The 22,006-nt window shown below is 36.5% G+C and overlaps 2 protein-coding genes across 3 annotated transcripts in view; one reads left to right on the top strand and one right to left on the bottom strand.

The window, feature by feature from the left end:
* Positions 1 to 1,510: 1,510 nt before the first annotated feature.
* LOC133524353 (uncharacterized) lies at positions 1,511 to 4,278 on the bottom strand. Its single transcript, XM_061860329.1, has one exon. The coding sequence runs from the start codon at positions 4,093 to 4,095 to the stop codon at positions 3,499 to 3,501; it is 597 nt and encodes a 198-aa protein (XP_061716313.1). The 5' UTR covers positions 4,096 to 4,278; the 3' UTR covers positions 1,511 to 3,498.
* A 594-nt stretch (positions 4,279 to 4,872) lies between these two features.
* The window catches only part of LOC133524110 (uncharacterized), a 32,558-nt gene continuing 15,424 nt past the window's right edge, over positions 4,873 to 22,006 (top strand). Inside the window, exons 1-9 of one of the 2 annotated variants that reach the window (XM_061859964.1) lie at positions 4,873 to 5,196; positions 5,631 to 6,150; positions 7,267 to 7,426; positions 8,386 to 8,566; positions 9,004 to 9,057; positions 9,872 to 9,952; positions 11,808 to 12,177; positions 13,338 to 13,484; positions 14,626 to 14,669. In XM_061859964.1, coding sequence (XP_061715948.1) covers positions 5,154 to 5,196; positions 5,631 to 6,150; positions 7,267 to 7,426; positions 8,386 to 8,566; positions 9,004 to 9,057; positions 9,872 to 9,952; positions 11,808 to 12,177; positions 13,338 to 13,484; positions 14,626 to 14,669 — 1,600 coding nt within the window. In that variant the 5' untranslated portion in view covers positions 4,873 to 5,153. The remainder of the gene's footprint in view (positions 5,197 to 5,630; positions 6,151 to 7,266; positions 7,427 to 8,385; positions 8,567 to 9,003; positions 9,058 to 9,871; positions 9,953 to 11,807; positions 12,178 to 13,337; positions 13,485 to 14,625; positions 14,670 to 22,006) is intronic. The other variant, XM_061859971.1, reaches the window with a different exon arrangement.

Here is a 22,006-nt window from a genome sequence, read left to right as displayed (position 1 = left end):
TGCTTAAGTCTAAGAATATTGATAATATTGGTAATTTGCTATTGAGACTTTCAGGTGCATATTTAACTAAATCAAAGCAAGCCAATTCAGTTGAAAGGCCTCTTCTAAAGCCATATTGCTCTGCATGCAATAGACCCTTTTTTTCTAAAAATCCCGTTAACCTTTCACACATTGCCTTCTCAATTATTTTAGAAATAACTGGAACAATTGTTATGGGCCTATAGTTATTGCGATCCTTACGGTCTCTTTTTTTAGGGTTCCGTAGCCAAATGGCAAAAAACGGAACCCTTATAGATTCGTCATGTCCGTCTGTCTGTCCGATTATTAAATAAGGGCTTCACCACGGACAGCTTCAACTGCTCGGGAAAAACCGCTTGATAAAAAGAAAGGTTTATTATATGAGCTATAGGCTGACATATCCATGGGGCGATCAACTTAAGAATACATGTTGTAATATCATCATGATGATTTTAAAAACTTCTTTCATCAGCATCAGCAGGTCTTAAGAATATTGAAGAGGGATAATTATTATTGGTATTTGTTACATTATTTACATTGCTATTTACATTAGATTTTAACAAGGTGATGTCAATAAAATAATTATTCATTAAATTACAGATGTCTCCTGGATTATTAAATGTCGTATTATTAAATTTCAAGGAATCAATTTCATTATAATTATTTGCACTTGATAAATTAGCAGAGATTATGTCCCATGTAGCCTTACATTTATTTTATTATTATTATATCGTATGGCTTTTCCTGAATGAAGATTTACAAAAAAAAAAGAAATATACATATAATTATAGTTTTAAATCTAAATTGAGCAGCCAATCCCTTGCATCTGCTGTGAGGGCAATCAGGTCTTGCATGCCTCCGGCAAACCGCCTCTTAGGACATTTCTCTACGATGTGAGCGATTGTTTGGATAGGCTCCCCACAGTCACAGGCTGGTGTCGGCGAAATTCCCCATCTGTGGAGGTTGTGATTGCAGCGCCCCACTCCCGTTCGGATACGGTTTATAGTGACCCAAATCTTCCGTTGTTCTTTAAAGCCAGTCGGCAGTTTAGTGGGGTCTATGTTGGAGTCACCATCTTGTTCTTGCCACTGCTTTCTCCACTCCGCAGAAACATTAAATGGCTCTTGGCCCTGTAGCTAGCCCTGTAGCTGTATTTTTATTACTTGATATATAATTGATGTTATTGATTTTTTATGATTTAATAATACTTTTTTTTAGTACATTGTTAAAGTTTTTGAATTCAGTCTTATTGAATGATTTGTTTGTTTTTAATAATTTATATCTCAAGTACAACTTTAGCTTTATATAACAGGACTTACGTATTCCTTTTGTTAACCATTTGGATTTTTTTTAGCGATTATTCATCTTGACCTTTATGATCGGAAAGCATAGGTTATGAATAAGCATACTAATTCATAAAACAATGAAAGTGCATGCGCAAGATCGCCTGAGAACAATACCTCGGAGAAGGATAGCGCTGAGATACACTGTATAAATTTGGCAATATTACCTTTATTAAAATCTCTTTTGTAAGCAAACCAAGTCAGACATTTATTTTTTCGTTGGACACTAAAAGCAATTGTCTGAGCCATAAGCATAGCTGATGTGTATAAGCTTTAACTTTAGCTACGTTACTGGCTATTTGATCAATGCATGTATTTATCCTGGTGAGGGAATTTATGTGCATTGTAAAATTATAATTTTCCAGTGTACTTTTTAAATCCTTTGCAAACTGACTATCTTTTATAACATCAATATTCCAGTCTCCGTAATTGGAATAGCAATATATCGAGCTTGTGCATAAAGATCCCAACATGAGATTTCGTTTGTACTGGAATTCTATAAATAACAATGATTACTACATCCAATCCAATAATTTCGATTCCACAACACTCAAAATAATAATCTGTGGCTAATTTCGACTGAAAATCTATTTGTTTGACCTGTAAATTTTTATTTACGAGAATAGCTGTGCCACCCCTACAGGCGTTTCTACTATAAAATGCTCCATGTTTGAAATTTTCAATTTTGACATTTTGTTCTGAACCTTTTTTTAAGAAAGTTTCACTGAGACAGATTATATCAATCTCCTGGCTTTTTGAGTAGAAATCGTGTAATGCAATTTGAATCTGGTCAAGCTTGTTTATTAGTCCCCCTATATTTTGGTGCATTACTGTCAGCTCGTTGGAACCATTTGATTCATTACGTGTATTAGTAATAGTCACGAAAAAACTCTGAGTCTTGTGTGCTGTTGCGGTATGAATGTCCAATTAGACTCTTATTCAGTCAGTCTGAACTAATTCAATTAATGTCTGTAAGTCTCTAAAAATTACATTTAAACCATATTTATTAATACGACCTGAATTTAAGTGAAACATCTCATGATCATATGCCAGGTTTCGGTTACTGTCCAATAAATAAACATATTCATAATTTGAATTATCTGCGTGTCATAGGTGGTTAAAGAATTCAACCCTCCAGTTAAACATATTATTAAAGTAGCCAATATTATAGGTTGGACAACATAAAATAACATTTGTATGCGATAATGTGGATCTCATATGTCTTATATATAAAACTAAATTGTCATAATATTGTGATTTTTTGAAGTTCTCTTCTCCTATAAAAATAATACAAAAGTCATCTTTTGTGTAATTTAACAATTTGCTCTCAAAGTTGCCAAAAAGTGTTCGATACATGTGTATGATACAATGTTTTACAGTCCATATGGCTCTTTAAAGTTTCGACATATGCACGGAAAGTGCTCATTAGGCGACGCGCGCTTGAGGCACGTCTACACTGGCTGGTTTGGGCGTGAGGAATTTGCCTCGTGCGTATTCTTGCTCTGTGTGGACCTGCCTAATCCAGCGCGCGCGGGAAAGTAGCACCATATGTACTGCAAACTTCTTTCTAAATGTGAGAAGATTAGAATGAAAGAGATTGTACCTACTTAATATAATATTGTCGATTCAAGATACAAATTCTAATTATCTACTGCTTCTATTGTCCGAATTTACTGATAACGTAATTCTAAAAGCTAGTTTCAATAGTCTTGGTGATTACAATACATATTGAATAACCACAATTTACATAAATAACATTATAAAGATCAGCGCTTTATAATTCACAAGTTCATTTAACACATTCACCGCTACTACAGTTGTAGCCAATAACATGGGTTTCCTGGTATGTAGTGGATATACTTTGTAGATGACAATGTGTCATGATTAGGGCTGAATAGGTTAAGAGACAGCCCATACTGGCATCAATGTCTAGTCAACTCTATGGCTGCTGCTCAACGCAATGTTGGCATATCTGCACAGTGTCAATATTTTCCTAGGCGCTGACTAGATGCTGACGTTAAAAAAACGCTAGCGTGGGGAAGCAACACATGTGCAGGATCATAGCAGTAAATTTAATATGATTAACTTGCTACCACATTCACATTACACCTGTTTGCAATGTAGGACTAACATTTATTTATTTATTGCTGCTAGTTGCACTAAAATTACCGTCTGAATGCAAGTGTTCAATGGATGCCGAGAGCTGTTCTAAACTTTGAACTAATTGTGTCATCTTAAATCTGGAGGTAGATTTGTCAAAACTGTCTTCTGTTGGCTTCTCTACATCGGCGCAGAGGCGGAAGTGTAGCCGTGCCAGGTGCTCCTGCTGGTCTCTGATGTTGATCATCTGCTCCATGCTACAGCCAGCACTGAATGCGCTCAGTTTCCCTGAGTGAAAATCATCTAGCAATCCAAGAAGTGCTTTTTCCATATGTTTTACATCTGGCGCTTCTTTGGGAATGTGTTTGGGCCTGTTACTATAGTTGGAGCGCATCAGGTCCCGATGGAGTCGCCTCTCGTTCACAATGGATACCTTAGTTGAACCATTGATACTGTTCCCCGTGCTTGCGAACGCCTGCCCCGGGGTCCGAGAGGTGAGGCTGGCGGCGCCGCTGGACATCTTGTTGCTGGTCACAGGCGACGTCGCGGACTGCGTGATCTTCGCCTCGTCTTCCTCACCCTCATTCTGCATCAGTTGTTGCGTTTCGTTAGCTTCCTCGACATCAACACTCATGTAGAGTACAGGATATAGTAAGTTTCGGCACTTGAATAACTGTTAACCACTACAATTTAACCAGCTATCTTAAAGTGACACATAAAACTATAATTTATTAAGACTAAATACATTTTCTTTTGCTCATTATTGTTTGTAGAATAAAATCGAGTTTATTTGCCTTTTAATATCACGATGACGTCAAAGTGGCAGAATGTTCCGAAACCAAAATGTGAGACATTATAATAAACGATGCAATCTTAGTACATATTATATCTACAGTTAAGATGAAGAAAGCACTTAAGATTTATATTAATTAACTTTTACAAAGCGGTGACGCATTTACTACATACAACTCTCAGTATACTTTACACCGCACCAAACCGCACTGTACACGAATATTATATGTTATGGTTTATGAACAGGCTAGACAGGACTGCTACGAAAAAAATGATGGGAGCACTTAATTTTTAAATTACTTTTATTTTAAATAATAGTTTTAATAGATTTATTTGTAAGATAATACATTTCAATATCAATTCTATTGTATTTTATCACACAACATTATCCGAGAATTTACTATTGAAATTTTGATGATGAAAAACTTTATCCTTTTTATTTTTATTTCGAACGAGCCCTTGGTTACTGAGGGCCTACCGCGAACCACGTTCGAAGTGTTGTCTCTTTGTCGCACTAGTAAATTCTTACGTAAGTGTGACAGGGAGGTAACACGTCGAACGCGGTTCGCGGTAAGCCCTCTGTGGAGCGGATTGATTGCATTGACAATTTGACATATCGCGCGTATATCGTTATCGTTTCAACGTGGTTTCAACAAAATCACAAACAATTGGCTTTGTATATGTTTATTGTTTAAAACTATGTAGAGTCTGCATTAAAACTAGAATTTCGCAATAACTAGATATGCTATCTTGTTCAATATTATTTGTTAGGTCACAATCAAAAAAGACTTAAACGTCGTGACGAATTCAGTTGTTTATATCGTTTTGGTACATTGTAAATGTACATAAACGAGCAAAAAAAGAGTCACAGCTTGATTTAAATGCAAGTCTCCTTAAAATATGGAATATCCCATGTTTCACACCCAGAGAGCGGCTCAAAATGGTAAGGCAACAACATGCTTATTTTCTGAGTTGCAATTTTACACATTTTGTTTGACCCCTGATAAGTGAAGAAACTGATGTCGACCCTGGAAGTGCACAAGAACTCACTGTGTTGACAGGTTAAGAGAAAAAAATAGACCCCTATACATAGCCAAGACAGTGCATCCTTGAAAGCTTTGAAAATCTATTATGAGCTTCTGACTCCACTGCACTGGAGTTGCAAGCATTCATAGGCGGCGGTGGCCGCTTGCCATCAGGCGGACTGCATGGTTGTTTGCCACTATTGTGTGACTAGTTTATGCCACCGTCTTGTCAGGGCCCTGTAAACTGATAGGTGATTTTTGTCACAAAGGGTATTGGTCACATGCTTACCTACATTTCGTGTTTTTGAAATTTGACATCAAATGAAAAAAAAACTGTTGTTTTTGTTTACAGTGCCGATAGTCATAAAGGTTGTTAATTTGAAGCGATTCATGCCAGAAGCACCACTAGAGGTAACACCTAAATTTAAACGAACTTGGCATAAGCCAGTTTTACATACATCATCAAATACTCATGCAATCAAGGACAAGGTTCAAGTCCAAAACTGTGTGGTTGATGTAGACAAAGTCCCAGAAAGTCAGTGTACAATAGACAATATGAGTAACACACAAATTGACTTAGACTTTAATGAAAAACAAGTGCTAAGCAACGGAAGCAAAATCAAGTTTAGAAATTGCTCGCATACCCATGAAGAATTATCTCGGTTTCATGAACTTACTGATGATACATTAGTGAAAGTTGGTGACATATTTGATTCTCGGGAATCATTTAAGCAGTATTTAAATGATAATGCCAAGAGATGGCATTACTACTATGTATGCCGGAATAGCAAGAAAACGTTTATTGAGTACAACTGCATTTGTATGGCATATAACATTAAGGAGAGAGAAGTGGTGATACGAAAACAGAAGAAGTAAGTATTATATGTTTCAGAGCAATGAAAATGGCTCTGGAAATTTACTTACATTGAATATCTTCATGTATTACTTCATGATAAATGCATCAAGTCCAGATAACAGTAACATTTTCTTTGAATTTAGTATATTAGTATAGTGCATTGCTTCAACATACTAAAAACACATCCAGATGTAGTGTAGGGATGCCCGGCCGGATACAGGCAGGCTGTCGTTCACGTGTGCCATTATTCAGCCCAATTCCCTGAGGTTGGAGCTGCATGTTACTATCCCGGTGGCATTCCCACACTATTCTCCTCAAATGTTCTTGTTTTCCTGCAGAACAGGATTAACTTTTACACTGGGTTTAACTGGATAACTCCGAGTTTGTGGGATGGTGCAAGTGGCGCTAATGGACTAACATGCGTGTCGCGCGTGGATCTGGCTAAGGTTCAGCTCGTAGCCTCTTGGAGAAGGTTCAGCAGCAATAATGTATATGACGCCTTTCGTTTTAAGTACTTTAATTATAACAACTACTATTTGGTACATAAATCAGAATAAAGTAATTATGTATAAAAATAGGCACGTATGCGTGCATCTAGTAATGAGGCGAATAGCGAATGCCTGGAGTGGGGTTCGGTTCCTCCGTAGCAACATTCTGGGCCAATCACAGGGGCTGTAGGTGACGTGATATCAGCGCTGATTGGCTGCCGATGATGCGATATGTGTACGATAGGCTGCGTAAATTGCATATGGTATGGTCTCTCACATAAGTTGCATTGACAATGCGACTCCTATATCTCTGCATGATCTGTTATTCTGTTATAAACAGCCAGAATTGTAACATTCTCTATTTACATATAAGTCCATATTAACTTCATTATGCCCAATGTGCATTACAATGCACAATCTGCTTATTTAATATTTGTTGCACAAAAGAAAAACTTATCATACAAAAAGCGGGCTTAATGCAAAAAGGCAAAGCAGAGATCTAATTAGGACCTTTCATAAACCAAATAAAGTAGCATTTATTTTGTTCCATTGCTTTCTTATCCCTATTTGCAAAAATAGGAAAATGTTCTGGGCCTTACAAGGTTAATATTAATTTGTATTTCAAATGGCTTTCATCATTACAGGCGGACGACTGCCTGCCCTTGCAAAGTACGCCTGGCGATCAACCAAGCGAACAAAGTGATTGTGTACTACGTGTGCAACCACCACGACCACCCCACGACCGCCAGCGAGTTCCACCACTACCCGCATGCTAAATACCTGCCTCAACATGTTAAAGAAGAGGTGCGCATAGTAAATTGAACCTTATTATGTAAATATTAAGAGTTATATGCCACTGGCACTGCTAATGGCCGTTCTTGAGTATCCGAAAACGCATGGCAATAAGAACAGACCGAACCGCGAAGAACCGTCGCACTATCCGCGCCGTCTCCAAGATAACCGCTTTCTGCATCTGACCCTTGATCCAACCACTTAGCGAGAGTCTCTCAAGGTGTTGACCGTTTGCTGAAACGACTATCGTGACAATGATCGTCGAATCAATCATCCTCATGGCGGTTATCTCGTGAGCCAAGTCTAATTACTTACTGGACTTCTCCTTCTCGGCTTTCACAAGATTCTCAGATATATTATTATTGTTCGTCTGTCAATAAAAAAATTCAAATGTGAAATTATAAAGGACCATGGGCAATTTTGTATGGAGCTTGGCCCCAAAACCAACACAGCTGAGAGTTAGGTCGTTAAATAGGTCTTTAAATCTACTTCATTTAATACTATGGGCACCAAGCGGATTTCCATTGCAGAATTGAGATATTTGTATTTTAGACAAAATGTCATCACCCTAATTGCCTACGCAATAGAGTCCAAGTTAGTAAAGCAATTGCTGCAGGGTAGATGTTTGCGCACCGCTTCGAGCGCGGCAAACCATTCGCCGCGCTCGCCCAGCCAAGGACTCTATTGCCTAGGTAATAAGGGTGATGACAATTTGATTATAATATAAATATCTCAGTTCTGCAATGGGATTCCGCTTGGTGCCCATAGAATTAAATTAAGTAGATTTAAATACCTATTTAATAGCCCAATTCTCATGTTTGTTGGTTATGGGTTCATTTTGACGCATAGTCTTTTCTATTAGAAATCGACTCTACGCCTATATTTTTAAAATATGCCGCCTTTTTCTACTAACACAATGACCCTGATTTCACGATATTTTTATTGGAATAACTGTTAACCGATTTTTTTAGTTCCTGGATTTGACGTACCTCGGTTTGGACGTAGACCTGATACAGAAGTACATCCACTCCGTTGTCGGCCTCACCATCAAGAAGAAGGATATCTGGTCGTATGCTTATAGGTTTAAAAGGAAAATATTCAATAGAAGTATAAGCGAAGAACGACAGAAATACATGGAAGGTTTAATTGCAAGTGAGTACTATAAGGGGTCATCCATTATTACGTCACACGTTTAGGGGGAGGTCAAGAACATGTGACATGTTGTTACAAGGGGGAGGGACGTCACAAACTTTGTGACGTCACCGTAACTTCATCAGTAACCGATTTTTTTTTATTGGTTATAAAGTTAAATAGTGTTTTTGGGAAGATAATCGTTTTTATTCGTTTAATTTTATTTCCTAATCTGTTGTGTGTTACAAAATTACTAATATTTTTTTGTCAAAAATATTTTGTAAAAAAACACTTTCTTCTTCTTCTTCTTCACTGGCTCACTTTTGAGTTTATCGCTAACATACATACACACAGACGCGGCGGGGGACTTCGTCTTATAAGGTGTATTATCCTTCGCCCATGTCTTTGTCCCTAAACTTGAAATTATATAAAAAAAAAATCGTTGTTTTTTTTTGCAGAAATTCGAGAAACATACGATCCACCATTAGAAATTCAGCAGCATGATTTGCCAAGTAAGCATAGCATTTATCAAAATATAACAAGTACATTAATTATAAAAACCATGTATTTCTGAAATGGTCTATCCACAAGGTTTCATTTGATGTAGGATTTCTGCCAGACGTAACAGTGACATCTACCAGTAAATTTGGTAAACACATGTAACTAGGCGTTTTATACTTATATTAGAACTGAAAGGACGGTAATGCGTGCCCGTGAACGCGGACATCATTATTAAAAATGCACAACATTAATATATTTTTGTAAGTTTTCACTTCTGCCGGCACTCCCGGAGTGCAAACCGTTGTTTTTTTTCATCATTATCATTTAAGAGCATGGCTCTTGTCGGTGGAGTAGACGCCAGTTTTCGCGGTCCTCGGCCAAGTTCTTTAGGTCCCTGTAAGACACGACATTTACTTTTCCTTTTAGTTGCTGCGTGTAACTTGCTCGTGGTTTTCCTCTTCCTCTTCTACCTTCGATCTTGCCTTCCAAAATAGTTTTAAAGAAAGTGTCGTGTCTTGTGTTGTTTTTTTTATTGAATTGTTATTTTTAAGAAAAAAAAAGTAATCGATCAGTTCGATCAAAAATAACACTACGCATTTATAGAAGTAATTTTCGTGTTAATAACTTTTGCGTAAATCTAGTTACAATTCTTTCATGGGACCTACGTCCGTGATCTTTTTATATCGAGTTTAAATTGTTTAATCAGGTTTCGATGAAGTTACTAGAGATATGCCTCAAGATTGCTATTTATGCTTTTGGCATTCGTATTATGATATATTTTTTAAAGGGATTTGTACTTTAAGATTTCCTTTTGTATTATTTTAGGCGAACATACCGAAGTCGTTCTATCCATCAAAGAAGTTGATTTGAGACAGGGGAAGACAATTACAATACAACGGAAAGCAGGTAAGCGCTCTGAAAACCTAACCACGCATTCCTGAGTTATTAACTTTACGTCGGTGTGTTTTTTCCAGTTTTGAATGTTGTTGTAAATTTTATTTGTATAATCATTCAATTACGCATTTTGGCTAAAAGCCTAAAAACAATGCTTTAGGTCACTCTAGTACAGTAGTAATACTAGTAACAGTCGTAATACTAGTAGTAACAGTAGGTCAATCTTTATACCTACTATAACAGTGTCAAATCACATAATATATAAATAATTGGCCCTAATGGTCCCATTCGGGGTTTGGTAACCAGCCTTGAAAATTTGTACGCCTATGATGCTCGCGTGTTTATCGTGCTCATCACGTTCTAACAAGTATGCAAGCGCGAGAATGACGAATGATACGATAGATGATAAAAGTGCAAGTAGTGCAACCATCCTATATTCTATTAGGATTCAATTCTAATCGCTAAACTGAGCTACTTTTATTATATAACCAATCCCGAATCGCGAAAAATATATTGACTGTTTCACACATTTTCTTTGATCAGATGTGGTTCTTTTCTAGGGAGAATTAACATTTTTAATACAATTTGGGATTGGTGTCCATATTACTGACATATATCTAAGGACGGGCCTTACGGGCAATAAGAATGGTGCTAGTTGAGCAGTGTCACTCACGAATTTAAGCCAATTGTGCAGTCTAACGCAACTAGTTGCGGCCAATCGCGCGCGAGATGCGAACTCATCAACCAATCGCGTTGTGGCGTTATACTGCACCATTGGCTTGAATTCGTGTGCGTGACACCGCTGTACTGTACCCCTAGTGTAAATTTGATCGACATCATAACGTGACGAACGCGTTTGCGTTAAGTCTCATTTTGTATAGGATTTTGAGTTTCCAAAACGTCCCGCTTGGCGCGCTCTTTCTAAATCCAATACAAAATGAGACTAAACGCAAACGCGTACGTCACGTTTTGAAATCGAACTTATTTACACTAGGGGTACCGTAATAAATAAGTTAATATGTAACACAAAACTGTGTTGCGGCAGGCGCAGGGTATTCACAACTGGATACGCCTTGTCTAATTTTCTGTGCAAAGCCTGATGGGGGCGTACCGCGAAAACAGAAATTCGCAAATTGTGGGGATCTTTCTCTTTTACTCTCACTAAGACGTAATTAGAGTGACAGAGAAAAATGCCCGCCATTGGCGAACTTCGATTTTCGCGGTAATAGCTATTAGCTATATAGCTAGCGGTTACAGGCTTATTACAGAGTCGAGGACTACTTGACAGACAAACATGCATGGTCCAAACCAGAAACTGTAAAAACAAGTAGAAATTAAAATCATTCTATTATGTGTAGAGTTACAGGTGACACAGCTCAGGTAAGAAAGCGCATTAAAATATTTTATGTAGGTATAGCTGTCAGTCAGATTTATATTACATGATTTTTATAGTAATCTAAATTGTATTTTCTCTTATTTAATGCATGTTAATTATAAGCTGTAATGTTTTGAAAAGATGTGTCCCGCTGAGTTTCTTGCCCATCCATATTGGGATACCCTCCTCCAATTGAGGGGGGATTTAAATCTTCTCGGGTCAGAGGTGTAAGGTTAGAGCCGGTGTAGCTTTATTTGACGTTCATAAGCGCATTGTAATATGCCTACTTGAATAATAAACTATCTTTAGCCCTAGCCCCATTCTTATTACCCGTAAGGCCCGTCCTTAGATATATGTAAATGTGCCATAGTAAAACTGCGATTAGAATCGAATCCTGCATTCGAAGTCCCATAGTGGACGGCACGGTGTATATGATTATGCTATGCCTGCTATTCAAACATTTTGTTTATCTAACCTTAAATTTTACGACAGACCTGCTCAACCAAGTCCTCGGAGACACCACAGACAACACTGAAGTTATAGTTCAGTACATAAACGAAGAAGGCATATTATGCGATGAACACGGTACACCAGTAACAAACAGTTCTGCTATAATGCAGTTTATTAATAACTACGCGTGTGTACCTGTTCAAGACTTGCAACAAACTGTGTCCAGTGAAATCAATCAGGAACACCCTTTTGATTATGTACACGATGAGAATACGATAATTTACGAAAGTGAACCGTGTGTGGAAGTGACGGTAGGTGCAGTTTTGAATGACGCCACTGAGTTGGATGGCAATGTTGGTTTGGAGAGCTCGAAGCAGGATGAGGCTGTGATATGCGATAGTTATGAAAAGAGGTAATAATAATGGCCTACACAATAGGATATGGATACAAGTAATGGTTACAAAATAATCCTTCAATACTTACCAAGTTCTCGAGAAATAGCAAAGAGAATTTGAAGTAGAGGTGTATTGTCAAAGAAAACTTAGTAGCTACGTAAAGTTACTGCCATCTTTCGACACATGAAGAAAACTTTTAGAATGCCGTTTGATTTTGATCCTTATTATTTCACTGATATGTGTTAAATTTGTTAAATATTGTGTGGCGCCATCTTACCGGGCATAATCTAAAGGTTATGGCGCCATCGCTCGAAACGATATCGCCATTACTTCTGGCCTTTGATATATTAGATGTCGCCACTTTTTGATATTTAACAAATTTAACACATATCAGTGAAAGAATAAGGATCAAAGTCAAATGTCGTTCTAAAAGTTTTAATCATGTGCCGAACGATGGTAGTAAATTTACTGTGGCTACAAAGTTTTCTTTGACAATCCACCTCTATTTCCAATTCGCTTCTCAAATAGTCACAAGTAGATGTACAGTTTGGTTTTTCAAATGAGGCAGTAAGGGCAGCTCTCAGAATAGGTTTGTTTCCAATTTTTTGAAACGCTTGTATTACGTTCTATATTAACTAAAAGTTGCCCTAAAATTCAAAGACGTTTCGAGTTTGGTCACGTGACGTATGCCAAAAGCTATTTTAAATTCAATATTTACAAAAATATCTACCCCGAAAAGTAGTTTAACATGTTCTTATAATCCAAAAGAATTTATTGGGATACAATTCTGCCCTAAGATTTGTAGATGGAAACAACCCTATTATCAGTGCTTTACTCGAAAGACGAGCGTATTACTGACCCAGAACCCTTTTGTTTTGCTGCAACGCACACAGCAAACCTACCTACCTTTTATTGATGCTTTTTTTTGGCAATGTTATTTTTTCTATTCTATTATTGTTTGTTTATGTGTGTGTTGTGGCAAGCGAATGAATAGTTTATCTATTTATCCCGTGTTGCTACGTCAAAATGGTCTTAGGAGATCTTTCCTAACTTATCGATAAGTAACATTTTTACAGATATTAGATTAAAAGTCAGCGACAATATGGTCCATATGTAAAAAAAATCGTCTCATTTGATTTAATTTCTGTTTCTGTGTTTTATTAGTACTTGTTTTCAGGTTGTCGCCTACCCCCGACACCCCGGCTGTGTACGCAGAAATAGATAATTTTAAAAAGTATTATTACGTTGATCATCGGTACATTCCATATGAAGACCAGAAAAGAAAGGAAAAAAATGTTCTTCAGCACAAAGGAAATTCTTATGGGTATATAATAACTTATCAACTTGTCATTATAACTTGTACCTGTTGATGAAATAAAACTATTTTAAACGGATTACATCGCGTACAATGAAATTAAAATACATCACGACGTTTCGGACCCTTTATAGCGTTCGTGGTCGATGGGTGAATGAGGAAAAATATTCACATTTGAAAAATATATTTATTATACGTGATATAATATCCATTGTACAGTCCCCAGCAAGCTCGGTTCTCCATACAAACGTAGTTACGCTTAAAACTACTAGCTCGATGGACCTGAAGCTTTGTACTTACAATAAGATAAAGTATATCTAGTCCTGTAATCAGTTTATGTAGCTTCAGATACCATACCATAGTTAAAAACATACAGCGAATTTAAATTTTTCATACAAAACCTGTGTCTATTTCGTTTGTTTATAAACTGGAGCTATATAAACTTATTACAGGACTAGATACATGTCGTTGTATGTGCAAAGTTTCATTACAATCAACACGTCGTTTTAAAATAAGAACGAAAATCCGTTTGTATGGGAAGGTGAAATTCGGCAGAGCTTACCGGGGACTCTTAAATACGTAGTTTTATTTCATGAATAATTATCATGTTAACCGAAGACATTATTTTGTATTACAGTTGACACCAAAGATGCGTTTATTGTACTTTTCCACCGTATTATTTTGTAATAAGACGAAAAATGTAAAAATCTTTGATGTAAACTGCACTTGTCATTAAAAAAATCGGACAAGTGCGAGTCGGACTCGCCCACCGAGGATTCCGTACTTTTTAGCATTTGTTGTAATAGTGGCAACAGAAATATATCATCTGTGAAAATTTCAACTGTCTAGCTATCACGGTTCATGATATACAGCCTGGTAACAGACGGGCAGGCGATGGACAGCAGAGTCTTAGTAATAGGGTCCCGTGTTACTCTTTGGGTACGGAACCCTAAAAACGACGGGATATACAGATGAAATTTTCAGTACAATTTTGACATCTCAAAACGGTCCATATTACTGACACTTATCTGACACAAATCATACGCATGTCACTGAGAGTTCTTCTTTCTCCATATTTTTTTTTTGTTTTTCAAATTTGAAAGTTTTGAAACACTACAATATGTAATTTTAATCTTATTTGTTTTACCAGTGCCACCAATCCGTCCAGCTTGCCTCGCGAGGAATTCATAAAAGGTAATCCATTTTTATTCTTTCACAAGTGTAAAGGAATCTGGAATATTGTGACCGCCACTTATAAGTCGAATATGAAACGTAAGTGACCGTTATAAGTCGAGTAACGAGAAACGGAATGTCTAGAAATATCAGGTCGTTTCGACTTTTGAGTTCTTAGAACCGGCGGGATCCATAATGTATTGAGTAAGCATAGACAGCTCATAGAACAAGATCTCAAAAGTATATGACATGAAAAAATAGCTGCTGGGAAAAGCCCTATGGAATCAAGACCTTTTATTTTCGCATTTACGCTTTCTTATAACCAGACATAGAAGTTTTTGTGGCAAAAACGAGTGCTTGAGAAAATGAAATATCGACAAATAATAACATCGATAAGTCAGCCATAGATTCATAATTAAAAGATGTAAATTCTACTTGCTGTAATTTACCGGGAAATTTCAAGAATGCAAATCAATTACAAATCCGACCATATTTTTAGTACATATATTAAGTTTTTAAAATAGAAACGTAATACAGTGTCAAAAAATATGAAAACTACCAATGGGTGTATCAAAGAAGATATCGAACGCGTTGTGTATTTCGCGGTAGCTATCTTTTTATATAATGCTAAAAATATCTTAACGCTTAGGTAACATCGATATTAGACATGTCGATATTTGATTTTGTCAATCACTTCATTTTGCCACAAAAACTTCTATGTCTGCTTATAACAAAAAACAATAATTAATATATAGTCTGTGCGGAAAGAGAAGAGTCGTGGAATCTCTTTCCGAACAGACTAAAAACTACCCTATTAAATCCTTTCTCAAATTATGTTTTTACCAATGATATTATATAACTCTTCTTTGTCGCGGCATTTTGCCACGGCTCATGGGAGCCTGGGGTCCGCTTAATAACTAATCCCCAGAATTGGCGTAGGCACTAGTTTTTACGAAAGCGACTACCATCTGACCATCCAACCCAGAGAGTAAAACTAGGCCTTGTTGGGATTAGTCCGGTTTCCTCACGATGTTTTCCTTCACCGAAAAGCGACTGGTAAATATCAAATGATATTCCGTTCATAAGTTCTGAAAAACTCATTGGTACGAGCCGGGATTTGAACCCGCGACCTCCAGATTGAAAGTCGCTCGCTCTTACCGCTAGGCCTAAAAGATGATATTATAGATAGGTTATACTGAAACATAAGGCGCACAAAAAACACTTCCATATTTATTTCTAAACCTACTAGAAATCTGTTATCTTATACCTTTAAACGAGCAATTCTTGTATATATATATATATATATATATATATATTTTTTTTTGGGGATCTCGGAAACGGCTCTAACGATTTCGCTGAAATTTGCTATATAGGGGTTTTCGGGGGTGAAAAATCGATATAGCTAGGTCTTATCTCTGGGAAAACGCGCATTTTTGAGTTTCAATATGTTTTCCGAGCAAAGCTTGGTCTCCCAGATATTTTTTTATTAATTTTCGTATTCCATTCATCATTTTTATACTCGTTGTTAAACATGAGCTTGTCTCTTTCTCTATCGGTAAGCGGGAGCTCGTTCGCACGTGCACATTTCTAGCTTGCCCATGTGCGACTAAAGGCAACTGTACAATTTGTCACAAGGTAAGCGCTTCAATTTTGGAACGCGTATAACCTATCTTGCGTTATAATAAATCATTGGTCCATACCAAATTTCATCAAAATCGGTTCAACGATTTAAGCGTGAACAGACAGACAGGTAGTTAGATACAAAGTTACTCTCGCGTTTATTTACGAACTAACTACTACTAATAGTAGATAGTGCTAGTTGAGGTAACAAACATTAAGATGATATGTGGGTTAGAAAGCGAAATCCCAAAATATAGGTACGCATCTACATATTCTTACTATAATCTTTGGCACCTTCATTAAGGCGCGGTGTATAGTAAAATGCGCTATTTTTAAATCGATATTTACAGGCTTGTACAAGGATTTCATCGATTATTTTCTAGTATGTATAACTTCAGTCTTTGAACTAGCCGTATGCTTGTCAGAAACATGATGGCTCATCTTTTTCTCGATAGATTTTTGCTTTGAAAATATGCTTAAACTTGTATTTATTTCGATATTTTAGAAGTACTATGATGAATATCAATATGAAATTTACTTCATTCAATAGCTTTTAAGTAACTCTAACATTTTGCTTGTCAGTTTATCGATGCGTTAAATTTTTCATTCATAATTATGAATTCAACATTTTGTCTACTAAACGTTACCCTGCGCGGCAATACCGTCAGTACGCCAGTACGCCCGTGACCACTGTCAGCGTCGGACCTGTGCTAGTTTAGCGGACGTTACATAAAATGGATAATCACACTATAAATACACAAATATGTTATACACACAATGTTTTCATCACTCTTACGAAGAAAAAACAAATTTTTAAGCTAAATGATTCCTTAATACGGTGACATTTCAGACATCCATCCATCATATTATCTTTTTTGACAAGTTTTACACACGCACCTGTCCGGCGTACAGCCACGATTAACCAAATGATGAAATGGTGCCTTGCACCCGAGTTAAACACTCTACTTTTCATTTTTAATACGAGGAAGGTAAAATACATGTACATTTTAAAAAACACTGCTAAGTATAAAATTCAGTAGTACTTATTTCGTGAGGGGTACCTACTTTTAACTATCAATTTAGGTAAAATAATATTTTAAATGGCTATTACAGTAATAATCAAATTGAATACCTATTTTTAAACGTAAACAAATAAAATTAATCCGCTTGTTTAATTTATATTAGTCATTATATTGGAACAGCTTCATTTTTAACACATACAGGATGCAGGAGATATACTGGATTTAAATATGTGGGATTTAAATAGTGCTTAGTGAAAGGTACCATTTCACGTTTTTGTGGAAGTGCTCAAATGGCTGTAATAGTTTATGTTATAAGTGTTGAATTTGTTTGGTATTTCTGGTTTATTAACTTTCATATGGTATACACTTAAGACTTTATTTACAACATTTATCAACTATTTTATTTTGTAAGGTGAGCAGGAGTGATATTTACCCTTCAAATACCATTCAAAATTTTGCAAGTACTCGGTTTGGAAGTTCGTATATATTTGTACCTCTCGCCAATATTTTTATTTCACTGGTTAATTTTTCTGTAAATTCAAGAATGTCACTAAATTCCATTTTTGATAATGTTAAACATAAAGTCCTTTGTAAAAGTTTGGTATAATACTTTTATACCATGCTATTTCTGTTTTGTATGAAATGAAAACTGGTGACATTTTATTTCTTTTTTCAAGTATAAATTTCGATGACACTCTGCCGTCAATTTCAGGTCTTAGCCAATTTTACCTTCTTCTTTAAAACCTTGGACCTTGTTATGTGATATGCTTTTACTATTTTTCCTGCCAATACAAAATATAAGTGGAAAAATCGATCGAAAGTTTCGCAAAATATATTTTCTTCATTTTTGCATTAGGGTGCTTATGTGTAATATGTATATATTAAAATAGTTTATTTTGAAATGAATCACTAGTCAAGGCCTATAGTATATCCCTTCAAGTGGCAGAAGCCAAAACGTAAAAAGTAGTCACGTGGCGGGCCCCGTCGGGTTTTCAGCGCGGATTTAGAGAATATTACAAATTCAACTATTTAAGCTTATCTATATACATAGATAAATTATATATTGAAGCATATATCGTTAGAATAAGCACTAAATACGCTATTCGAATAGAACAATTAAATTATTGTCTTCTTCTTCTTGGTCCCTCAATGCTGAGGATCGTGACATCATGTCCTTCTGTTGAAGTTGTCCTTGTTGTTGTTAAATTATTGTAATGTTTATGCATTTCGCTACATGCACCTAACTAATCAAACCTAGCAACAGTGACAGTTTTCCAGTTTCCTTATTAAAAATGACTACCACCACAAAACAAAGTTATGATTGGAGGTAATTGTTAATTAATTTTCTACGTAGGGCTTAAAATTCAAAGGTTAAGTCATAAAAAGTGCCCGTGAGGAAACGGAATTTTTTTAACCACGTATTCCTGAGGTCATAAGAAGAATTTCATGTACAAGTTTAAGTCAATTCCGCAAAAAAAATGTTTTTTTTTTTTTACTTTTTGTATGTTTTTAAACATATTAAGTTCATGTTCTTGGAAAATTTATGGATTAATATAAATTGGTACATTTTTTTTTTCGTAAAAATTTGTCTATTCAAATGGTACCTTGTGACTTTGATATCTGTCAAGAAGGTAGTCTAGACTAGGTCCCAAAAAGGCGTTATGCACTAAAACACAACGAAAAATATTTTTTTAATTGGTATTAACTCTGAAACTAGGCGAATTAAAAAAGTTTATATGACATTTTTGCCTCTAAATACGATCCGGAATATACTGTTAAAATCTTTCCGTTTCCTCGAGGGTACCGTGTATTTACAAAATAACCTTTTTCAAAATCAAGACAGAACTCGACCTAGGCTAGGGCTAGGGGTTCGATCCCGGATGAACGGTCCTTAGCAACCAAGCGTTAACAAGCGTGTGTATGTATGTTTTCCTTGTCTAACTTGCTAGCTACTTTTGGGCGCTAGAAGAGCGTATATATACTTCAAAGCCTTTAATTTTGCCACTAAATATGGCAAAACCTCACTAACCACCCTCTGTTGGCCGACAGCTTTCTGGCTATCGCATCGACCCGTGAGTGGTGGGCCACCACTTGAAGGGATAAATAACATAGTTGACGATAAAATAATTTTGTTCATCGGAAAGTTTTGTATGTTAATTAACTTTACGGAACAGGTCTTAACTGTACTTCTTTCCAAAGGAAAATAATACTCATTGAGACAATTCTAACAACCTCAAACGCAATTTGGTTGCGATATTTTGACACAGAGTTCCTATGGCCACCTCCTCTCTCATGCATCAGATCAGCTCGATGGTACCATAATATTTCATTGTCACCCTACTTACATATGTATGCAGATTTTCAACTTCATCTGAAACCTCAGTGGGTCAAATATACTTGTAATATTTGATTACAGACAGAGTAGACAGACAACAGACTGATTCTTTATTAGACATTAATTAAAGTCAGTCAATTATACTCATTACTATATAACTTCGTAGTAGTAGTAGTAGTAGTAGTAGTATTATAAACTTTAAATAATAAATAATACTAGCAGTTTTCTCGACTTTTGCATTTAAAATTTATAATCGTCTTCATTGTCGTCAATTCAAAAAATAATATAGAAATAGTCGTTACAGTTAGAGTCATGGTTCTTTTTTGAGAAGATAGCATAATTTATCTACTTTTTGGAGCTACATATGCTTGTGCATACCTTATGCTTATGTTTTCAGTTATCTCAATACCAGCAAAAACATGCTACCTTTTTACGTTCACTTCCACAAATACTTAGCTTTGCTAGTATTCTTCCTTTTTTCACTACTTGCTCGAAATTCTATTGCATTTTTAAGGTCAACTAAGTTTTGAATAGGTATCTATATATGATTTAAAGCAGACAGTTGTAACTTTTGTCTGAATTAGTAAGTAGGTAATATTATTTCGACACAAAACGATGTGGTATCATTTTACTAGGTTCTCAATTTGCCGCGGTATACTCTAGTATTATATATAATTATCAAATTTTTAATTTCATTAAGTTTAAATCATAATCAATATAAATTTCCGGAAAAGATCCCAGAACTAACAAACCAGAATACGGATGGCGTCAGAATAAGGACGTAGGCTTGCTGCGAGCGTGGCGCGCGGGGCGCCCGCCTGCCTGCTTTACCACTTCGTCTGCTTCACCCCCTCAAAAACCTAAAATCTGTCTATAAGAGCGCCTTAAGAATCACTGAACTCTTTCATAAAATCATAACAAGACACAAGGTATGAAAGAGATAGAACACACATCCCATTTACTCTTTGACACATTCTTCTCTTTTTATATTTAAGTACCTGGGCGACCGAGCTTTGCTCGGTTATAACTATTTATTGTAATATGGTGGTCTATAGGTGATAATCCTAACTACGTTTTTTTACTAAACTAAACTTCTCTAAAACAATAAAAATTAAAAAATTATATATAAACTTGAACATATAGACATATATCCTTACAAGATCATTGACTCTTCCCCATCCTTATACTCTGGCTCAATGGAACATCTGTTCATAGAGACTAAGATGCGCGGAGTCAGTGTGATTGTCGGTGTAATTTACTGCCCCCCTATGATTGACTACTTTTCCACCTTAGACAGTCTTCTTTGTAGTATAGGCTCGGAGAACACACACCACATAATCATGGGTGATTTCAATACCGACCTTCTGAAGGACCACTCCAGGTCACTGAACCTTAAATCCATTGTACAGGCGAGCGGCTTCTCCATATTACCTCTCAACGCTACTCACCGCAACGCGGACTCGCCTGATACTTGGTTGGATCTGATACTTACATCCTCTACGGAGCATGTCATAAATTCGGGGCAGATGTTGGCTCCTGGGTTTTCGCGCCATGATCTTATTTACACCAGTTATAAAATCAAAGTGCCCAAACCGAAGCCTACAGTGGTACGTCTTCGAAACTATGCTCGTCTGGATATCGAGAAGTTAAAGCTGGATGCCGCTTCTGCTAACTGGGCGCCGACTTTTGATGCACAAACTGTAGAAGATAAAGTACTCTCATGCAATAAAGTCCTTCTAGAGTTGTTCGATGCTCATGCGCCGGCGCGCGACGTCCGTTTGAGGCGGCCCCCAGCTCCATGGATTACCAGTGGAGTACGAATGGCGATGACGAGAAGGGATCGAGCCTTCCGTAAATATAAGCGTGATCGGTGCGACGAAAACTGGCGTCTCTTCAGGGTTGCACGAAACCGATGTAACCAGATGGTGAGGGTTGCAAAACGCCGATATATTCATGACAACATCTTGACAGCATCTCTTACGAACACTTGGAAGTTTTTAAAGTCTTTGGGTGTTGGAAAGTCCACGAACAGTTTTGATCCATCCACTTTCTCCATAGATAGTCTTAATGCCCATTTCTCGAATACCACAACATTAAACTCTGTTATCAAATTTAAAACTATTTCGTTTATTGCTTCCCTTCCATCTCCTAACATTACACCATTTCATTTTGCCCCTATCACACCCGAGGATATACGTAAAATCATTAGCTCTATTAAGTCCAAAGCGGTAGGCCATGATGATATAGGTCGCGTTATGATTCTCTTCGTTCTGGAAAGTATTCTTCCTGTAATAACCCATATTATCAATTTCTCTTTTCATACTGGACAATTTCCATCTTCTTGGCGTAAAGCTTATGTTATCCCGCTACCCAAAATTTCT

The sequence above is a fragment of the Cydia pomonella genome, chromosome 1, assembly GCF_033807575.1.
Source record: "Cydia pomonella isolate Wapato2018A chromosome 1, ilCydPomo1, whole genome shotgun sequence".
NCBI lineage: Eukaryota > Metazoa > Arthropoda > Insecta > Lepidoptera > Tortricidae > Cydia > Cydia pomonella.
Note: the sequence above shows the minus strand (reverse complement) of the source record. Positions and strands in the feature narration are given on the sequence as shown.